The sequence below is a fragment of the Hyperolius riggenbachi genome, chromosome 4 (assembly GCF_040937935.1).
Source record: "Hyperolius riggenbachi isolate aHypRig1 chromosome 4, aHypRig1.pri, whole genome shotgun sequence".
NCBI lineage: Eukaryota > Metazoa > Chordata > Amphibia > Anura > Hyperoliidae > Hyperolius > Hyperolius riggenbachi.
Window position 1 is genome coordinate 492696241 of NC_090649.1, and position 18862 is coordinate 492715102.

The 18862-nt window shown below is 46.5% G+C and overlaps 1 protein-coding gene across 1 annotated transcript in view; it reads right to left on the reverse strand.

The window, feature by feature from the left end:
• LOC137504872 (mucin-like protein) overlaps positions 1–18862 on the reverse strand; it is a 70823-nt gene that overhangs the window by 18901 nt on the left and 33060 nt on the right. The window contains exons 10-15 of the mRNA XM_068233467.1: positions 17097–17342; positions 15142–15294; positions 9754–9929; positions 7198–7390; positions 3193–3312; positions 878–994 (exon numbers count right to left, since the gene is read on the reverse strand). Coding sequence (XP_068089568.1) covers positions 878–994; positions 3193–3312; positions 7198–7390; positions 9754–9929; positions 15142–15294; positions 17097–17342 — 1005 coding nt within the window. The remainder of the gene's footprint in view (positions 1–877; positions 995–3192; positions 3313–7197; positions 7391–9753; positions 9930–15141; positions 15295–17096; positions 17343–18862) is intronic.

An 18862-nucleotide genomic window follows, 5' to 3' on the forward strand; every position in this document is an offset into this window, starting at 1 on the left:
TCTGCCGACAGCGCGTACACAATCACTACTGTCGCCTGAAAGTCCGCTCAGCGGGAGGGTCTGACGGTACTGTCGCTGGCGGCCATAGTGCGTGTGTACGCACCTTAAATCTCACTTAGATATTGTGATAAATTCTTCCTGGCAATGTAAATTCTGGCACACCCAGCATCCTAAATCTCACTTACTTATGGTAGCCATTTGCCATTAACGATTTGCCATCAGATTCGAACAACAGATAGATCCCTCTCTGATCAAATCTGATCAGAGAGGGATTGTATGGCTGCCTTTACTGCAAACAGATTGTGAATCGATTTCAGCATGAAACCGATCACAATGTGTGGAGCTGCCGCCACCACCTGCCCGCCAGCTATACATTACCTGATCTGGCCGGCGCGACTCCCCCTGGTCTCCGCTGTCTTCTTCTCCGCTCCGGGCTCCAGGGCTCCAGCTTCACTGAACTTCCTGTCTAGGGGAAGTTTAAACAGTAGAGGGCGCTCTACTGTTTAAACTTCCTGCCGGGACAGGAAGTTCAGTGAAGCTGGAGCCCTGGAGCCCGGAGCGGAGAAGAAGACAGCGGAGACCGGGGGGAGTCGCGCCGGCCAGATCAGGTAATGTATAGCTGCTGTATTGCGTCGGGCATTCGAACGCCGTTATCGATGCACTCGAACCGCCGGCGATGTAGAAAAATGTTCCGCATGGACATATCGATGGGAATCGACGGGAACGATTAATTTCGGACAGGAATCGATCGTTCTGTCAGCGTTTGCGCAACGATTTCACAGCAGATTCGATCACAGTGATCGAATCTGCTGTATATCGGCGGGAAAATCGTTAGGTGTATGGGCCCATGAAGACATTATGATAACTTTGCGCTTACCACACTGGGACTCATCCACACTTTTGTAGCGGCAAGAACACTTAAAAGAGCCGGGACTGTTGATACATTCATATTTAGCATTTGGACATGCCGACAGACTTTGGCATTCATTAATATCTAAAAGAAAAAGAATAAAGAATAGATGAAAGCAAAATTTGTTTGCAACTAGATACAGTCTGCAATTTACTCACAAAACTTTATTTAAACTTAACATGTCATTCCAGTTAGCTCAAATTCTACACAAAACACGTTTTCCCTGATTTTGGGCAGAGTGGAGAAGGGTGTCTGTATTCTTATTTTGGAAGAATTCCCCTTACTGCCTGAGGGATGTTATAGGATTCAAAGACATAACAATAAAAAATGTGCCGGTGATAACTTTAATGACTATCTGTACAAGATTTCCTTGTAAGCTTTTGAAACTTTAACACAAGAAGAATGAAGCAGAGAAAAAAAAACCCAATAAACAAGCAGAACTTATCGCAACAAAAATCGTAATTGCATATAAAATCGCATCAAAATTGGAAATCACATGTAGTGTAAAAGAACCGTAACACCAGAACACATACAACTGGATGTTAGATGACATCACATCTCTGACAGTTGTCACCAGAACAGGTGTCTCCCTGGAGAGTGATGGTCTCAGTTCCGGTTTCAGTGGCAAACATCATATTTTGAGATTTGAGAGTTGTGTGTTTCTATCTCATTAACCAATTAACACCAACGTAAATGGTAATTCTTCAGTCAGTTCCAGCTCCCCGACATCCCTGGTAATTGTAACGGACACATGTGTATGGGGGGCACAATTTGAAGTCAAGTCTCTTGTCAATTGACATGAAACTCTGTGACTTGCAGTTGTGCCCCCCGTTCTGAAAAACTCTTCTCTTTTGAAATCCAGCTGAGGGCCGGTTCACACTGGGACGTAAACACAGCGGATGGGGAAATGGTGCAGTAAGTACACCTGTTTGGGATGCGCGGCGTCTGTGACACGTCATTCCAGGGCCGGGCCGAGGCAGAGGCGAGAGAGGCTCCAGTCTCAGGGTGCAGTGTAGGAGGGGGCGCCGGGCCGAGGCAAGAGAGGCTCCAGCCTCAGGGCGCAGTGTAGGAGGGGCGCACAACTCACTCAGCTATCATTCCTCTATTGTGTTTGAAGCAGAGAGAAATAAGAAGAGGGGATACATGGCAGTGACTGCAAGCCAGATAACTAGAGATTAAGGTGTTGGTGGCCCTGGGGCGCCTCTCAGTCTAATAGCAATCAGTGTGGGACGGCTGGGGTGGGAGGGATGGAGGGGTACACTCTGGTGTCTCAGCCTTGGGTGCTGGAGGACCTTGTACCCGGCTATGCGCCATTCCCATTGCTGCCATTTCCATCCACTGCATTCACGTCACCGCCCATCCGCCGTACCACTGGCCGTACCGCCCGCCTTCCTGAAACTGATCAGAGACCACAAGAAGCGTGTGGCTCCCTGCTGGATTGTAAACAATCACTGTGAATTCTCCCTAGCAACAGGGAGGATTGTTTACCATAAACCAATGAGAATGCCCCTGTTACAGCAGGATTCCCATTGGTTCATTGCAAACCACTTGCTTCTGCTGGGCTCTGATCCTGGCGGTGTACTTAACGGCGCCAGGGGTACAGAATTTTCCGCAGGACAGGTGTGTCAAGAATCCTAGTGGGCCTAACCCTAACGCCTAATACACACGATGCAATTTCCAGCCTGATTCACGGGAATTGGGCGATTATTTCTGACATGTCTGATCGGCTCCCAATCATTAAACTGATCGATTTTGCAGACTTATAATTGAAAAATCAATCGCTTTATCAATCGGGAGCACTTTGGACATGTACACACGATACAACTTCCCGTCCAATCATCCGTCATCAATCGGGCAGGAAATGGCATTGTCTGTACCCAGCATACCCCCCCCCCCCTTCCTTCCTAACCTTATAATGTTCAAAACGATCCTTTTTTCAAAACGACAATTTTCAAAGATGAATAATTTGCAAATGCAAAACATTAAAAATGACAAAATTTAATGTTCCAATTTTCTAAATGATAAAAAAATTCAAAAACTACGTCATTTTCAGAACGATAATTATCGAACGCCCAAATTTCTGCTTTGGGTGCCTAATAGCCAATACTTGCAGTAGCACCTATCATCCATTAACCCCTGGGTGCCCACATTTTCTGTTTGGAGGGGGGAGGAGGGGGGAGGGGGACAGGGGGAGGATAAAAAATGATCTCCTAGGAGAAAACTCAGGAGGAAAGTGATGTGAATGTGGCCTTTAGGCTTTAGGAGTTACGCGGGAGTATTACCTGAGCAGTTCTTGCCGTCTCCTGAGAATCCCGTCTTGCAGCGGCAGGTGTATCCGCTATTGGAAGAGATGCAGTTGGCCTTTTCATCGCAGGGAAATGGATAAGGTGGCAAACACAGGTCTGGAGATACAGCAAACACAGAGGGGAATTAGCTATACCTAGTGCAAATACAGCCCACCTCTAAGCACAAGTGTCTTCCTAGTGCTGTGTCTATGAGCAGGACTTTTTCCGGGCACAGGTCTTCCAGGCAAAGACCTGGGATGCCCTCTAGTGTACATATTGATACTGCACCCCACCTCTGTATGAAAGCCTGTGCCATGCATTTTGCAGTAGGCAATATAATATACTAGTGACCTTATATGATGTGGGAGGTATATGGAGGCTGACATATTTATTTCCTTTTAAACAATACCAGTTGCCTGGCTGTCCTGCTGCTCCTCTGCCTCTAATACTTTTAGCCACAGCCCCTGAACAAGTATTCAGCAGATCAGGTGTTTCTGACCGAAATCTGACAAGATTAGCTGCCATCTTTTTCAGGTGTGTGATTTAGACCCAACTGATGCTGGAAAGATCAACAGGATGCCAGGCAATCTGTATTGTTTAAAAGGAAATAAACATGGCAGCCTTCCCTCTCACCTCAGGTTCCCTTTAACTCCTTTAGCTCAATTACTTTAGGCCAAATGACCAAATGTATTTAAAGGGGAACTGAAGAGAGAGGTATATGGAGGCTGCCATGTTTATTTCCTTTTAAACAATACCAGTTGCCTGGCTGCCCTGCTGATCCGCTGCCTCTAATACTATTAGCCATAGCCCCTCAAAAAGCATGCAGCAGATCAGGTGTTTCTGACATTACTGTCAGATCTGACAAGACTAGCTGCATGCTTATTTCTGGTGTTATTCAGACACTACTGCAGCTAAATAGACCAGCAGGGCTGCCAGGCAACTGGTATTGATTAAAAGGAAATAAATATGGCAGCCTCCGTATACCTCTTACTTCAGTTCCCCTTTAAGTTAAGCAGAGCAGTTGCTGTCTCTTTACTGCCGCTGTAAATGAATCTCTACTATTGCATAAGACAACTAATTCAACTTAATGGTGGGTTTTTTCCCCCCACACAACAGAAAACAGAATTAGCTGGAGCTAAACTAGGAGCTTCCAAATCTGATTATCTGCAAGCCAAGTCTCTGTTAATACTGTTTGTTGATTAACTTAAAAATAGGATTAAAGCGGACCTGAACCCAAAACCTTCTCTCTGCTCTAAAAGATAAGCAACAGCATAATAACTTAAAAAAAAAACATTTCTTTGTTACAGCTGATACAAATCCTGCAATAAATCTGCAGTGTGCCTACTTCCTGCTTTCATGAAAGCAGACATAGGGTTAACATCCTGTGTTTACAAACAAGTGATGCTCAAATCCGATCTGGGAGATACCTGGATAGTTGCTATCCGGATATCTCCCAGTAAAGCTGTGTGGGGAGGGGGGGGGGGGTCAATCTTACCTGTATGACGTCTTCTTCATTCGTCCCTCAGCTCCTCCCACGATGTGGTCCACACGGCGGTCACGTGACTACAAACACTTCCTCCTTTCGGGTTGAAGGAGGAAGTGTTTGTGGTCACGTGATGCGCGTGGAACGCATCGTGGGAGGCGCCAGGGATGGACGAAGAAGACGTCAGACAGGTAAGATTGACCCCCACCCCCCCCCCCCCCCTCCCCGCACAGGTTTACTGGGAGATATCCGGATAGCAACTATCCAGGTATCTCCCGGATCGGATTTGAGCATCCCTATTACAAACTAGCTGCTCTGCCGTCGCAGAGGAGATTCTTAAACTGACACAGCTGAGGGATCAAATTACAGTTGTGATTATAAACAGATGAGGGGGAATTAGACAGGATAAAGTCTCTAAATACACACGGTGCATTTATCTATGTTTTCCTTCTGTACTGTGCAAAAGTTCAGGTCCACTTTAATGTTTCCAGACAGGGCCGGTTCTCTCATGAAGCAAGGGGAAACACTTGCATCAGGCAGCAGAGATTACAGGGGCGGCATGTTTGTACTGTGTTTACACTAACAGCATGCAGTCAGAGTAGGAGGAGAAGTGAGAGGAGAGTGAGGTGAAGAGGTCATCATTGGGGAAAAGCAGCTTGCTGTGCTGTGTGAGGAGTCTGACAGTTAGTGAGGAGGGGAGAGGCAGGAGAGCAGCACTGGGGAAAAGCAGCTTGCTGTGCTGTGAGAGGAGTCTGACAGTGAGTGAGGAGGGGGAGGCAGGAGAGCATCATTGGGGAAAAGAAGCTTGTTGTGCTGTGTGAGGAGTCTGACAGTGAGTGAGGAGGGGGGAGGCAGGGGAGCATCATTGGGGAAAAGCAGCTTGTTGTGCTGTGTGAGGAGTCTGACAGTGAGTGAGGTGGGGGGAGGTAGGAGAGCATAATTGGGGAAAAGCAGCTTGTTGTGCTGTGTGAGGAGTCTCACAGTGAGTGAGGAGGGGGAGATAGGACAGCATCATTGGGGAAAAGCAGCTTGTTGTGCTGTGTGAGGAGTCTGACAGTGAGTGAGAAGGGGGAGGCTGGAGAGCATCACTGGGGAAAAGCAGCTTGTTGTGCTGTCTGAGGAATCTGACAGTAAGTGAGGAGGGGGGAGGCAGGAGAGCATCATTGGGGAAAAGCAGCTTGTTGTGCTGTGTGAGGAGTCTGACAGTGAGTGAGGAGGGGGAAGGCAAGGGAGCATCATTGGGGAAAAGCAGCTTGTTGTGCTGTGTGAGGAGTCTGACAGTGAGTGAGGAGGGGGGAGGCAGGAGAGCATCATTGGGGAAAAGCAGCTTGTTGTGCTGTGTGAGGAGTCTGACAGTGAGTGAGGAGGGGGGAGGCAGGAGAGCATCATTGGGGAAAAGCAGCTTGTTGTGCTGTGTGAGGAGTCAGTGAGTGAGGAGGGGGAGATAGGACAGCATCATTGGGGAAAAGCAGCTTGTTGTGCTGTGTGAGGAGTCTGACAGTGAGTGAGCAGGGGGGAGGCAGGAGAGCATTATTGAGGAAAAGCAGCTTGTTGTGCTGTGTGAGGAGTCTGACAGTGAGTGAGGAGGGGGAGGCAGGAGAGCAGCATTGGGGAAAAGCAGCTTGTTGTGCAGGGTGAGGAGTCTGACAGTGAGTGAGCAGGGGGGAGGCAGGAGAGCATCATTGGGGAAAAGCAGCTTGTTGTGCTGTGTAAGGAGTCTGACAGTGAGTGAGAAGGGGGAGGCTGGAGAGCAGCACTGGGGAAAAGCAGCTTGTTGTGCTGTCTGAGGAATCTGACAGTGAGTGAGGAGGGGGGAGGCAGGAGAGCATCATTGGGGAAAAGCAGCTTGTTGTGCTGTGTGAGGAGTCAGTGAGTGAGGAGGGGGGAGGCAGGAGAGCATCATTGGGGAAAAGCAGCTTGTTGTGCTGTCTGAGGAGTCTGACAGTGAGTGAGGAAGGGGAGGCAGGAGAGCATCATTGGGGAAAAGCAGCTTGTTGTGCTGTGTGAGGAGTCTGACAGTGAGTGAGGAAGGGGAGGCAGGAGAGCATCATTGGGGAAAAGCAGCTTGTTGTGCTGTCTGAGGAGTCTGACAGTGAGTGAGGAGCCGGAAGCAGGAGTGCAGCAGTGTTTCATGTGACTTGCACAGCAGAAGGGAGGAGGTGGCACTGCTGTCCTGACTGAGGAGGAATGGAGTGGCTGAGGGCGAGCAGTTTGTTTGTCACAGACTCACAGCTAGCCAGTGCTATTGTGTAGAGCTGCAGCATGTCATGTGAGAACATCAAATTGTTGTGTGCTGTGCGATCATTCCAAATCAGGGAGAGGAGGGGGGGGGGGGGGGAGCATCCTCAAAAGTTTGCCTCAGGCAGTAAAAAGCCTAGAACCGGCCCTGTTTCCAGAGGTAATTCTACATATTTTTTTCCAATATACTCATGTGAACAATTTAAAGTTTGTAATTTGCACTCCCTACCGATTATTGTGCTGCCATCTTGGAAATTTGTAAAAAAAATAAAAATTCTTACCATTTAAGAAGCACTTTTCTCCGTCTCTGCCGTTGGCAACGGTCCCAAACGGACACCGGTCACACAGGTACTGAGTACCGTACTTCTGGTTTACGCAGGAGACTTCGGGGAAGCACGGTTCCCCGCGGCACGGCGAGGACTGGTTCGTGCAAAATGCCCCCGAGAACCCGTTCGGACAGATACAGCCCACAACCTGGACAAATAGGAACATCCACATTAGCCTTAGCTAAAATATAGAATGAAACTGCATATTAACTGACATTGGGCTCGATTCACAAAGCGGTGATAACCCAGTTAAAGACTTAAGGCGTGATAACCATTTTATCTTGCCTAAACTCAGTTTAGGCGTGATAAGTTTAGGCATGATAAGTTTAGATAAGTTTAGATTGCACGCAAAGTCCCGCACGCAAAGCAGCGCCATTCAACTCTATGCGAAGTGCACCAGACTTTGCTAGCGCAAAACTTTTGATCAGCTGTGTGCACTGTGGTGCTAACTCAGTTGGTGCTTAAACTTATCACGCCTAAACTTATCATGCATAAACTTATCACGCCTAAACTTATCACACCTAAACTTATCACACCTAAACTTATCATGCCTAAACTGAGTTTAGGCGTGATAAAGGGCTTTTCACTAGCGTGCTAACTGTTAGCGCCGCTTTGTGAATCAGGCCCATTATGTTGCTTTATTTTTATTTAGTTTTTTTGTTGGGGGGGGGGAGGGTTTGAAAATTTCTTCTTACACACTATATTGTCAAAAGTATTGGGACATCTGCCTTTAGACACACGCATGAACTTTAAAGCGGACTTCCGGTGTAAAAACAAAACCCGTACTATACAGGTGAAGCTCCAAAAATGTGAATGGTGCAAAAGTCCATTTATTTCAGTTATTCAAATTAAACAGAACCTGAACTGAAAATAAAAAGTCAAAATAACCATATACATACTTACAATCATCCTTACCTCCTGTGTAGTCTACTCCTTTATCTCTTTCTCCTCTCCTGCGTCCAGTTTGTCCTCTGTGATCAATGCAATTTTCCGTCCTCTATTTTAAAAATGGCCGTTACCCCATAACAGCTTCCTGGTCAGCACACTGTTAAACTGTAATATCATCCACTTGAGCCATAGGGAAACATGGACATTACCTTGCACATTCAGTTGTAACTGACAGCAGCTGATATATAACTGACAGCAACTGGTATATTTCAGTTCTGACAAAATATTGTCAGAACTGGAAGGGATCACTGTAAGAAGAAAATGGTGAGCTTCTGAGAGGAACAGACGGTGAGGTAAGTATGTAATATTCATTTGCAGCTACTTCATGTGTTTACTTTAAATAATTTTACTCACTTCAGGTTCCCTTTAAAAGGTAAAACTAATATATGAAGTAGACTCAACACACGCAAAGCGAGATATCATATTACAAGCCTTTATTTGTTATAATGTTGATGATTATGGCTCACAGCTTATGAGGACCCCAAAATCAGAATCTCAGCCCATTAGGATATTGTGAAAATGTTCCATATTCTCGGCTCAAAGTGTCCGACTCTAATCAGCTAATTCCTCCCAAACACCTGCAAACAGCTCTGGTATTTTCCTAACTACTGAAATAAATTGACTTCTGCACAATATTCTGTTTTTTCAAGCTTCACCTGTAAGTACAGGCAGCTGACGGTATAACAGAGTAGCAGGAATACATACCCCAAAATTCACCCCTTGTGCCATGTGTGATTGTTAGCCACGCCCCCTCTCAGAAGAAAAACTGTCATGGCAGTTTTTTGCCTTTGCAAAGACTGCTAATGGCCCTTTTCCATTAGCGAAAGTGATGCGATGCAGCTTCGCATCACTTCCGCTGGCACCGCGTCACGTCCGCATCTCCCGAGTCCCGATGCAGAAGTGTATGGAGGGGGGCAGCGGGCGGATGCGGCCGTACAAGAATCTGTACAATGCTGCAGATCGCTCCGCAGGGACGGATCTAGGGGGGGGGGGGGGGAGACGGGTCTCCTGCCCCAGGCGCAGTTTGTTGAATTCTTATAAAGGCGGCAAAATTTGGATGGGGAATGGCAGTTTAGGCGCCAAAACCTGACCTTTAGGCGCCAAAACTGGATGGGGAATGGCAGTTTAGGCGCCAAAACCTGACCTTGCCCCAGGCGCAACTTGGTCTAGATCCGTCTCTATCGCTCCGCACACAATGCACGCAGTGGAAACTGTTCTATTGCCGTGCATTGAGCTCAGGACACCCACAGTGCCACCACGTGGCTATGTAGCCGCATTGCACCGCAGCTAATGGAAACAGGCCCTTAGAGATTGTGTCATCTATTTTTTTACCCAATGCAGCCATTGCTGTATTGGGGGAATAAAAGAAGGGGAACAGTCATATATACTGTAGTAGGTGTCATTCTGACTATTGTTCACTTTGGAACTTACAGCGGAAGTCCACTTTAATGACATCCCATTCTTAATCCATAGGCTTTTGATATACCTGTATTAATACACAGTTCCAGGGCCCAGCCTGTATGAAGTTATAGTCCAGTCACCTGCAATGTCAGCCCTCATTACCTGGTATCTGTATTCGTAGTAGTTCTCCACAGTGCTGCTGTAGTCACAGGTTCCGCCGTTGGCGCATCGGCACACTTGCACGGTTGGGATGAATATCGAGCCGGATAGCTGGTCATTTAGCTGAATAGCCAGCTTGGTCGGCCCCGAGTCCTGCACAGCCCATGTGAGTTGTCCATCTGTGAGCAGAAACAGCTTCATTCATATTGAGGTTGCACAGCAGCAGAGTGGATATCACTGTCACCGAGCAGCACTAGGGTTCCTGGTCCAGATCTGGCCAGGGCGCTATCTGCATGGAGATTGGATGTTCTTCCTGTGTTTGCCTGTGTTCAGGGGCATAACTACAAATCAAGGGGCACCCCAGCAAAACATTGATGAGGCCCCCAATGTTTCCACCTTTCCCATTGCTTATTCTTGGTGACCCTCACAGCCTTGGGGGCCCATCTCACAGGGGTCATACAACAAGTGTGGTCATCGTACTCTTCACACCCATAACAAGTGTAGCTACAAATACACTCCTGATCTGATTTATAGTCCCCTGTATCGGGGGAAGGGAAGGTTAGCAGCTGCGGCCCCCACTGCTCCGGGCCCCCTGTGATCACAAAGGCTGCTCCCCTCTAGTTACGCCCCTGCGTGGGCTTCCTCTGGTTTACATTCCAAAAACATACAAATAGGTTGATTTGTCCCTGAAAAATTGTCCTTAGACTACGGTAGGAATATACTGTAAGATTGTAACTGATTATAGTAGGGATTAGATAATCTCCAGATACCTCTCCGCCCGGACCCTCCGTTCCTCACAGGAGACACTTTTGTCCTCCAGCCTAGTCACCCCCTCTCACTCTCGCATTCAAGACTTCTCACGGGCTGTCCCTTTCCTTTGGAACTCTCTCCCTCAGCCGCTTCGTCATGCCACGAGTCTGGAAACCTTTTCAAACGTACTCTGAAGACACACCTGTTCAGACAAGCCTATAATTTGCTATAAGCAGCACTAAAGGCACGCTGGCTCACCCACTAACCCCTGTGTTTCCTTCACTATTGTTTTCTCCCCACTACCCTCTAGATTGTAAGCTCACAAGGGCAGGGACCTCCTCCTAGTGTTCCTCATACTGCTGTAATTTAACATATGTACATGTACCAACTACACATCAACAATGTATGGATTTGTATTTCTACTATTCAATGTCATGACTGTACAGTGTCTTGTATTTCTTATTTATATTTGTTCCCCATTATTTGTTTGTACTATGTACAGCGCTATGGAAGATGTTGGCGCTATATAAATAAAAAATAATAATAATAATTAGATTGTGAGCTCTTCTAAGGGATTGTTACTGACATACTTTTTCTGCCCCTAGTCCAACTTTCTTATTGTTTCTTATTCATTCCACATGCAGACCCTCCCATTCCACGTGCAGACCCTCCCATTCCACGTGCAGACCCCCCCATTCCACGTGCAGACCCTCCCATTCCACGTGCAGACCCTCCCATTCCACGTGCAGACCCTCCCATTCCACGTGCAGACCCTCCCATTCCACGTGCAGACCCTCCCATTCCACATGCAGACCCTCCCATTCCACGTGCACACCCTCCCATTCCACGTGCAGACCCCCCCATTCCACGTGCAGACCCTCCCATTCCACGTGCAGACCCTCCCATTCCACGTGCAGACCCTCCCATTCCACATGCAGACCCTCCCATTCCACGTGCAGACCCTCCCATTCCACGTGCAGACCCTCCCATTCCACGTGCAGACCCTCCCATTCCACGTGCAGACCCTCCCATTCCACGTGCAGACCCTCCCATTCCACATGCAGACCCTCCCATTCCACATGCAGACCCTCCCATTTCACGTGCAGACCCTCCCATTCCACGTGCAGACCCTCCCATTCCACGTGCAGACCCTCCCATTCCACGTGCAGACCCTCCCATTCCACATGCAGACCCTCCCATTCCACGTGCAGACCCTCCTATTCCACGTGCAGCTCCGTGCTATGTGTGTAATATCAATGCACAACAGCATGTAATGTATCCTCTTCTATATAATGAGCCCCATTTGTAGTCTTCCTTCTCCATTTGCAGGCTTCTCTTTCCTAGTAACCCTTTTTTCCATGCCCAGCCGCCCCCCTTGGTCAGCAGCCACCCTAGACCCCAGCCTTTGAGGCCTTTCTAGAATCCCGGCCCTGAATGCTTGCACAGTTTGCTATAATTGTGTGTCAGGGGGTGGATTACACATTAATCCAATCATGCTCTGCAGCAGAGTCTCTCAACATTATTATAGCATGTAGGGCAGCACGGTGGTGTAGTGGTTAGTGCTCTTGCCTTGCAGCGCTGGGTCTCCAGTTCTAATCCCAGCCAGGTCAACATCTGCAAAGAGTTTGTATGTTCTCCCCGTGTCTGTGGGTTTCCTCATGGCATGCCGGTTTCCTCCCACATCCCAAAAACATACAGATGAGTTAATTGGTTTCCCCCTAAATTGTCCCTAGACTACAATACATACACTACACGATACATACATAGACACACACATATAACTATGTTAGGGATCAGATTGTGAGCCCCTCTGAGGGACAGTTATGTAACAAGACAATATACTCTGTACAGCGCTGCGTTATATGTTGGTGCTTTATAAATAATTAAATACATAAATGTAACCCTTTATGAATAACTAGGTAGGTCAATTACCCCCAGCTGTGAGCAACATCATCTCAAGTACCCCCTTGACACTTTTACATTTCTTAGGACTCATTCATAATTGTGTATGAATGCTTTTCAAAGATTCATTGATAATTAGTTAACTTTATAATACCTTTTTCAGATTTTATTTATGTATAATTTTCTGCTCAAAATGTAATCTATAATAGATTGACAAATACCCCCGACACCCTACTAAAGTACCCACTGGGGCACGTGTACCACATGCTGGAGAACCTAGTCTCTATAGCACTGCCTAGTACTGCTAGTCTGGCTTGATTACAGGAGTGGAGACGCAGGGTGATGACATCATTTAGCAGATTACTGTCCTGTCCTATCACAGGCTGGGGGAGGGGCTATGTCTATGCTGTGATATTTATTAGAGATGGGAAGTTCGGATCTTTTCAATGATCCGGATGATTCGAATCGGATCATTGAAGAGATCCGGATCTTTGATCCGAATCTCGGATCATTTTACTACTGAAGCATTCGGGGGTGAAATGAACAGCAGGACAGGTCTGTGGACAGGAGAAGGGGAGGGGGTGGACACACAGAGAAGGGGAGAAGATGGACAGAGGGCCTGGAGTGGACAGAGATGGGAGGAGGGACGAGCAGAAATGTTTGCACGTAATACCCACATGCTGAAGTCATATGCTTTACATATATTTCACCTATATGTTCATCTGTACACTTTGAAAGAAAACGTCCTACAGTGAAAGAAAGCATTCCCAGAAGTGAAGTGCAGCTGTTTAGTGCCGAGTGCAGGAGGATCAATCACACTGTCTGCAAAGTTATTGAGCTGTGCTGAGCCAAAAGCTTCCCATGTGAAGACTGTGCAGCACTACGGAACAGACAGCCTATAATGAGCAGCAGATTATAGCTAGTATGTGTGCTCTACACATATCTGGCAGTGGCACCCATGTCCCCTCTCTCTCATCTACCTGTCCCTGCAAGGGTGGCTCCCTTCCAACAGAGCGATCCATCTCTGCTCTGCTTCCAAGACCCCGCTGCCCGCTGAGAAGGGGGCGTGTCACTCCTGGCCCCGCCCCTTTTCGATCCGAATCACTCATTTTGATGATTCGGATGATTCGACTCACAAAATAGATTCGGATCAAAGATCCGAATCGTTCATGATCCGGACAACACTAATATTTATCTGCAGATGGAAGGCACAGGACGGGATATGCTGTCTGTTTGTGCTTCTGGGCTATTTAAATCACAGGACTGTAAGGATAACCGAAGTGACGTGTGACATGATGAAAAACAAGAGTTTGCTTTCTTAAAACAGAAAGAATTTGCGATCATTCAGGTTGGAGTGAGCATATGATGTCTCCCACAATGCACCACTGCTGAATATATGCAAATTAACCATTGTTACCCTTAGAAGCTAAACACACCTCCACAACCGCTGGAATGGAATGATGTGTCAGTTTGTTAATTTGTAGAGAGCCATAATAATCCAACATGCATACAGACTGTTTCAATTGTTTGATCCTCATCAGTGCATGGCATGGATTAATTTGGCTCTATGGAGTAGGGCTTGTAACACCGAGAGGTACAGACTAACCAGCAAGCTCATGGTGACCCAGAACTCATTGGAGTGTGTAAGGGACTACAATGGTCCTAAAAGCCATGATGAAATAGACATGGGTATATACAGTGCCTGGCACACAAATAACTATGCAATGTTGCTTTTTTTCTTTGTCTGAAGCAGGGAACACACTTGTCTTTCAGTTTTCTGCACGCTTTTTTCTGCGCACTTTTTCTATTCAGGAAAACGCAGCTGCTGATGTAATTGATAGAGAAAACTGACAAAATGTGCAGAGTCATCATGCAGAATGTCAGTTTTTTTTCTGTGCACGAACAACATATTAAGTGTGAACTAGCCCATTGATTAACATGAGTTCTCAGTTTTTTTGTGCAGAGAACACGCACGAAAGCAGTCAAATGTGTTCCCTGCCTTAAAGAGTTAAATATCGGGTATGTAAGTGGCTGACTCAGTCCCCACTCAGACAGGAAGTGACTACAGTGTGACCCACACTGATAAGAAATTCCAACTATAAAACACTTTCCTAGCAGAAAATGGCTTCTGAGAGCAGGAAAGAGATGAAAAGGGTCAGTAGTTCATAGATTTTAGCTCTGGCATACTTCAATGAATGTGTCATTGAGCAAAAACAATAAAACAGTTAACACTTAAGAAATAGATCATTTAAACATAAAATAAATCTGTGGAATATCTTAAAAAGTCAATTTTAGGAGAAGGAAGATAGATACAACCGTTTCTTTCATCAGTTTAGTTTCACTTTGGGTGTCCTTTAAAAATTCAGTGGGATCTTAATTTTTTTCTGTTATTAATTACTACTGACCGGTATACTGCTTTTCTGCCATGTGATATACAAACCTGGGTACATACTAGAATGTAAACTATAGTAGCTATTGATATACAGGCAATGGCCTGACAATTGTAAGAAACAGTAAATGATAGATCCACGCCCTCACAATCTATTTTTCACATTGCATTTGATATGTGCATTTAGCCATCTCTCTAGAATCCAGCATTAAGTTCTATTTTTATCTCCCCCGCCCACAGAATATATTCACATTAAGACTTGACACTGGCCCCAAACCCCAAGGACAATTACCAGCTCTGGTTATATTAGCCGAGTCTATGATCCACTTTATGGTAATAGCGTGACTTACTGAGTGTGATGAACGCTCCTGGTGGAGAAGGCTTCACGAGGGAAAACGAGATGGTATCGTTATTTGGGTCACTCGCACTGAAGATCACCTTGACTGTATTGTTTACTTTCAGCTGAAGAACGAGGGGGCCGAGCAGTCTTGGAGCTCCATTTCCTAAAGTCACAGATAAGACAACCTTGACCATTAGTGAATCCAACAGGATGTGCAGATTAAGATGACTCATGACCCCGCCCCCCCAACCCACCCAATAAAATGTTGATGGGCCCTCCCGAATGTTCACACCCCTTTCCCCTCAGGAAACCCTAACAACTAGCAGATCCATCTGCCAGGAATTATAAAACAAACACACCCACCATGACTTTCCCCACCCATAAAAAGCAGAGGAGTGGCTTCTATATTTCAAGGAGGGGTAGGGGGTGGAAAGTTGGGTCCCTAAACACCTCTTGGCACTCCTGCTGTTCCCCTAAGGTCATGCCCTCTTTCTACGAGGTTCTTAACCACTTCCTGCCCCGGACATGAAAATAAGTCTCTGCACTCCCCTCCCTACAAAAGCCTAGATAACACTGTTTATTTATCTCTGAGCTGATAACAATGCTACACAGTTGTAAAGGAATTCCAGCAAACCCCTCTCCTCCTCCCAGGGAATTCAATGGCAAGATTAATGTGTAAACAAGTGTAAAAGAAACATTCCAGGAGCAGACAGATGTAACAAAAGAGTAGGGCATATGCAATGTGTTACTAATACATATTAAAACAAATGAACTGTTTAAATAAACAGGAGAGACAGACAAATAAAATGTGTGGGTTTAATGTACAAAATAAGCTATTTACATTAAAGCTATAATGTACGAAAGTGGATAAATTGTGTATTTTTTCACTTTTTTCCTTATTTTGCTTTTAAAATACATAGAAAATAAGATCATTACTCAAAACAAATATCAGCTACAAAAAGCCTAATTTGTCCCGAATAAAACAATATATAGATCATTTAGTGTTGATAATTATTGATAAAGTTATTGCCAAAGTAATCAGAGCTGAGCTGAACTGTGAAAATGGCCAGGGTAGGGAAGTGGTTAAAGAGTACCAGAACTCAGAAATTCCCTTGCACATGAAAACTAATCCTAACCTCCCTTCATAAACTTAGTTACACACTTAACTTTTGTTTTTACTGCAGCAGTTCTGTTTGTGAGATATTCATTTCATTTGCTGTAAGTTTTGATGTAGTTGACATCACTGTCTGAATGTCTGACCTTAATCTGAACCCTGTTCTGATAATGTGAACAAACTCTTACCAGGGAAGCTGGGAGAGAGCCAAAGCTAACCCTCTTGAACTAAATGACATGACTGATGCACCTGTCTGTTTCACCCGCAGTCACAGAAGGGAAGGGGAAGGCTTGTTGGGTAGACCTACAGGTATATACATTAAGATACACTAAGAGAGGTTTCAAGGAACCTCTCTTAGGCCCCTTCCCCACTTGTGCGTACACAAGGGCATCAGAAGTGCATAAACGGGTCTGCCTGATGTTTCCAACAATGCATGCGCTTCAGTGTGGTAAGGCAGCACATAGTTGCATGCAATATGACACTATGCAGTGCAATTCTGGAGTAAGCCCAAGTGTCATGCATTGCAAAGGCCCCCTACTTTACACGCAGTGCGCAAATAGGGAGTGGGCTTCAAACAGTTCAACTCTTTCCCTTGCTCATTGTCACAGATTGAGGCATAGGAGTAGTGACAGGGAACTGAATTGGGTGTGGCTGTATATCGGATGTAAACAGACATTTGGGATCTTGATACGCCTATAGATCTGAACAGTCCTGCCTGCCTCAAGGAAACAATCACTACAGAGGTAACAGAGATGCAAATGTGAAAATCTAGAGCTGTGCAGACTACTGACAGTGTAAGAAGGTTGTGTAAAGCTGTGAAGCCCCCGAGGAAGCTATCCTTGTGTCGTTACCATAGAGTGTGAGCAGCTGTTTGTAGTCAGTATGGTCCTTTGAGGTCTGGCGCCCCACACTGCTGCTGTTGGTCAGTAGGTAGTCATGCATGCATTGGACCAGGCCTGAACATGTAGCATTGGCATCTTGTAATGCTGTCTGTGATGCTGAGGCCAGTAAATCTGAGGTGAAAGTTGGTTTAAATGCTTTCCAAACGTCCACGCTTTGTCGGGAGACCAAAAGGCTTTCAGGTGCCGGAACAATCCCTAAAAGATTGGGGGGGAAAGTTTATTTTTTGACACATTATGATAGCTGAAACCTCATGTGCTATGCAGCTGACCAGACCTGAACAATCTTTAAAAGTGTATGTATACTTATCCCTCTAATTTGGCCTTTTGGCATGTAAGCAGGGTCGGACTGGGCCACAGTAGTACATTTTTTTCCCTCGATGGGCCCGCCTCCTGGTCTCTGGTGCCCCCCCCTTCCTCCTTGTCTGACAGAGCTCCAATTGCTGCCTGCAGCACAAAATTCTCTTCTCAGTGCTGTAATCACAATGCTGAGAGCAGCGGCGTAGCTAAGGAGCTGTGGGCCCCGATGCAAGTTTTACATTGGGGCCCCCAAGCACTCTATTCATAACAATTGATACGACGCACCAAAACCTGCCAATGGCAACTACAGTGTCAGAGGTGCAAGAGGGGGATGGGGAGCAGCTTGTTACTGATTACCCCCAAGCACTCTATACATAGCAATCCCTGCCAATGGGGACTACAGTGTCAGAGGAGCAAGAGGGGGATGGGGAACAGCTTGTTACTGATTACCTCCAAGCACTCTATACATAGCAATCCCTGCCAATGGCAGCTACAGTGACAGAGGTGCAAGAGGGGGATGGGGAGCAGCTTGTTACTGATTACCCCCAAGCACTCTATACATAGCAATCCCTGCCAATGGCAACTACAGTGTCAGAGGTGCAAGAAGGGGGCGGGGAGCAGCTTGTTACTGATTACCCCCAAGCACTCTATACATAGCAATCCCTGCCAATGGCAACTACAGTGTCAGAGGTGCAAGAAGGGGATGGGGAGCAGCTTGTTACTGATTACCCCCAAGCACTCTATACATAGCAATCCCTGCCAATGGCAACTACAGTGTCAGAGGTGCAAGAGGGGGATGGGGAGCAGCTTGTTACTGATTACCCCCAAGCACTCTATACATAGCAATCCCTGCCAATGGCAACTACAGTGTCAGAGGTGCAAGAAGGGGGCGGGGAGCAGCTTGTTACTGATTACCCCCAAGCACTCTATACATAGCAATCCCTGCCAATGGCAACTACAGTGTCAGAGGTGCAAGAAGGGGATGGGGAGCAGCTTGTTACTGATTACCCCCAAGCACTCTATACATAGCAATCCCTGCCAATGGCAACTACAGTGTCAGAGGTGCAAGAGGGGGATGGGGAGCAGCTTGTTACTGATTACCCCCAAGCACTCTATACATAGCAATCCCTGCCAATGGCAACTACAGTGTCAGAGGTGCAAGAAGGGGGCGGGGAGCAGCTTGTTACTGATTACCCCCAAGCACTCTATACATAGCAATCCCTGCCAATGGCAACTACAGTGTCAGAGGTGCAAGAAGGGGATGGGGAGCAGCTTGTTACTGATTACCCCCAAGCACTCTATACATAGCAATCCCTGCCAATGGCAACTACAGTGTCAGAGGTACAAGAAGGGGATGGGGAGCAGCTTGTTACTGATTACCCCCAAGCACTCTATACATAGCAATCCCTGCCAATGGC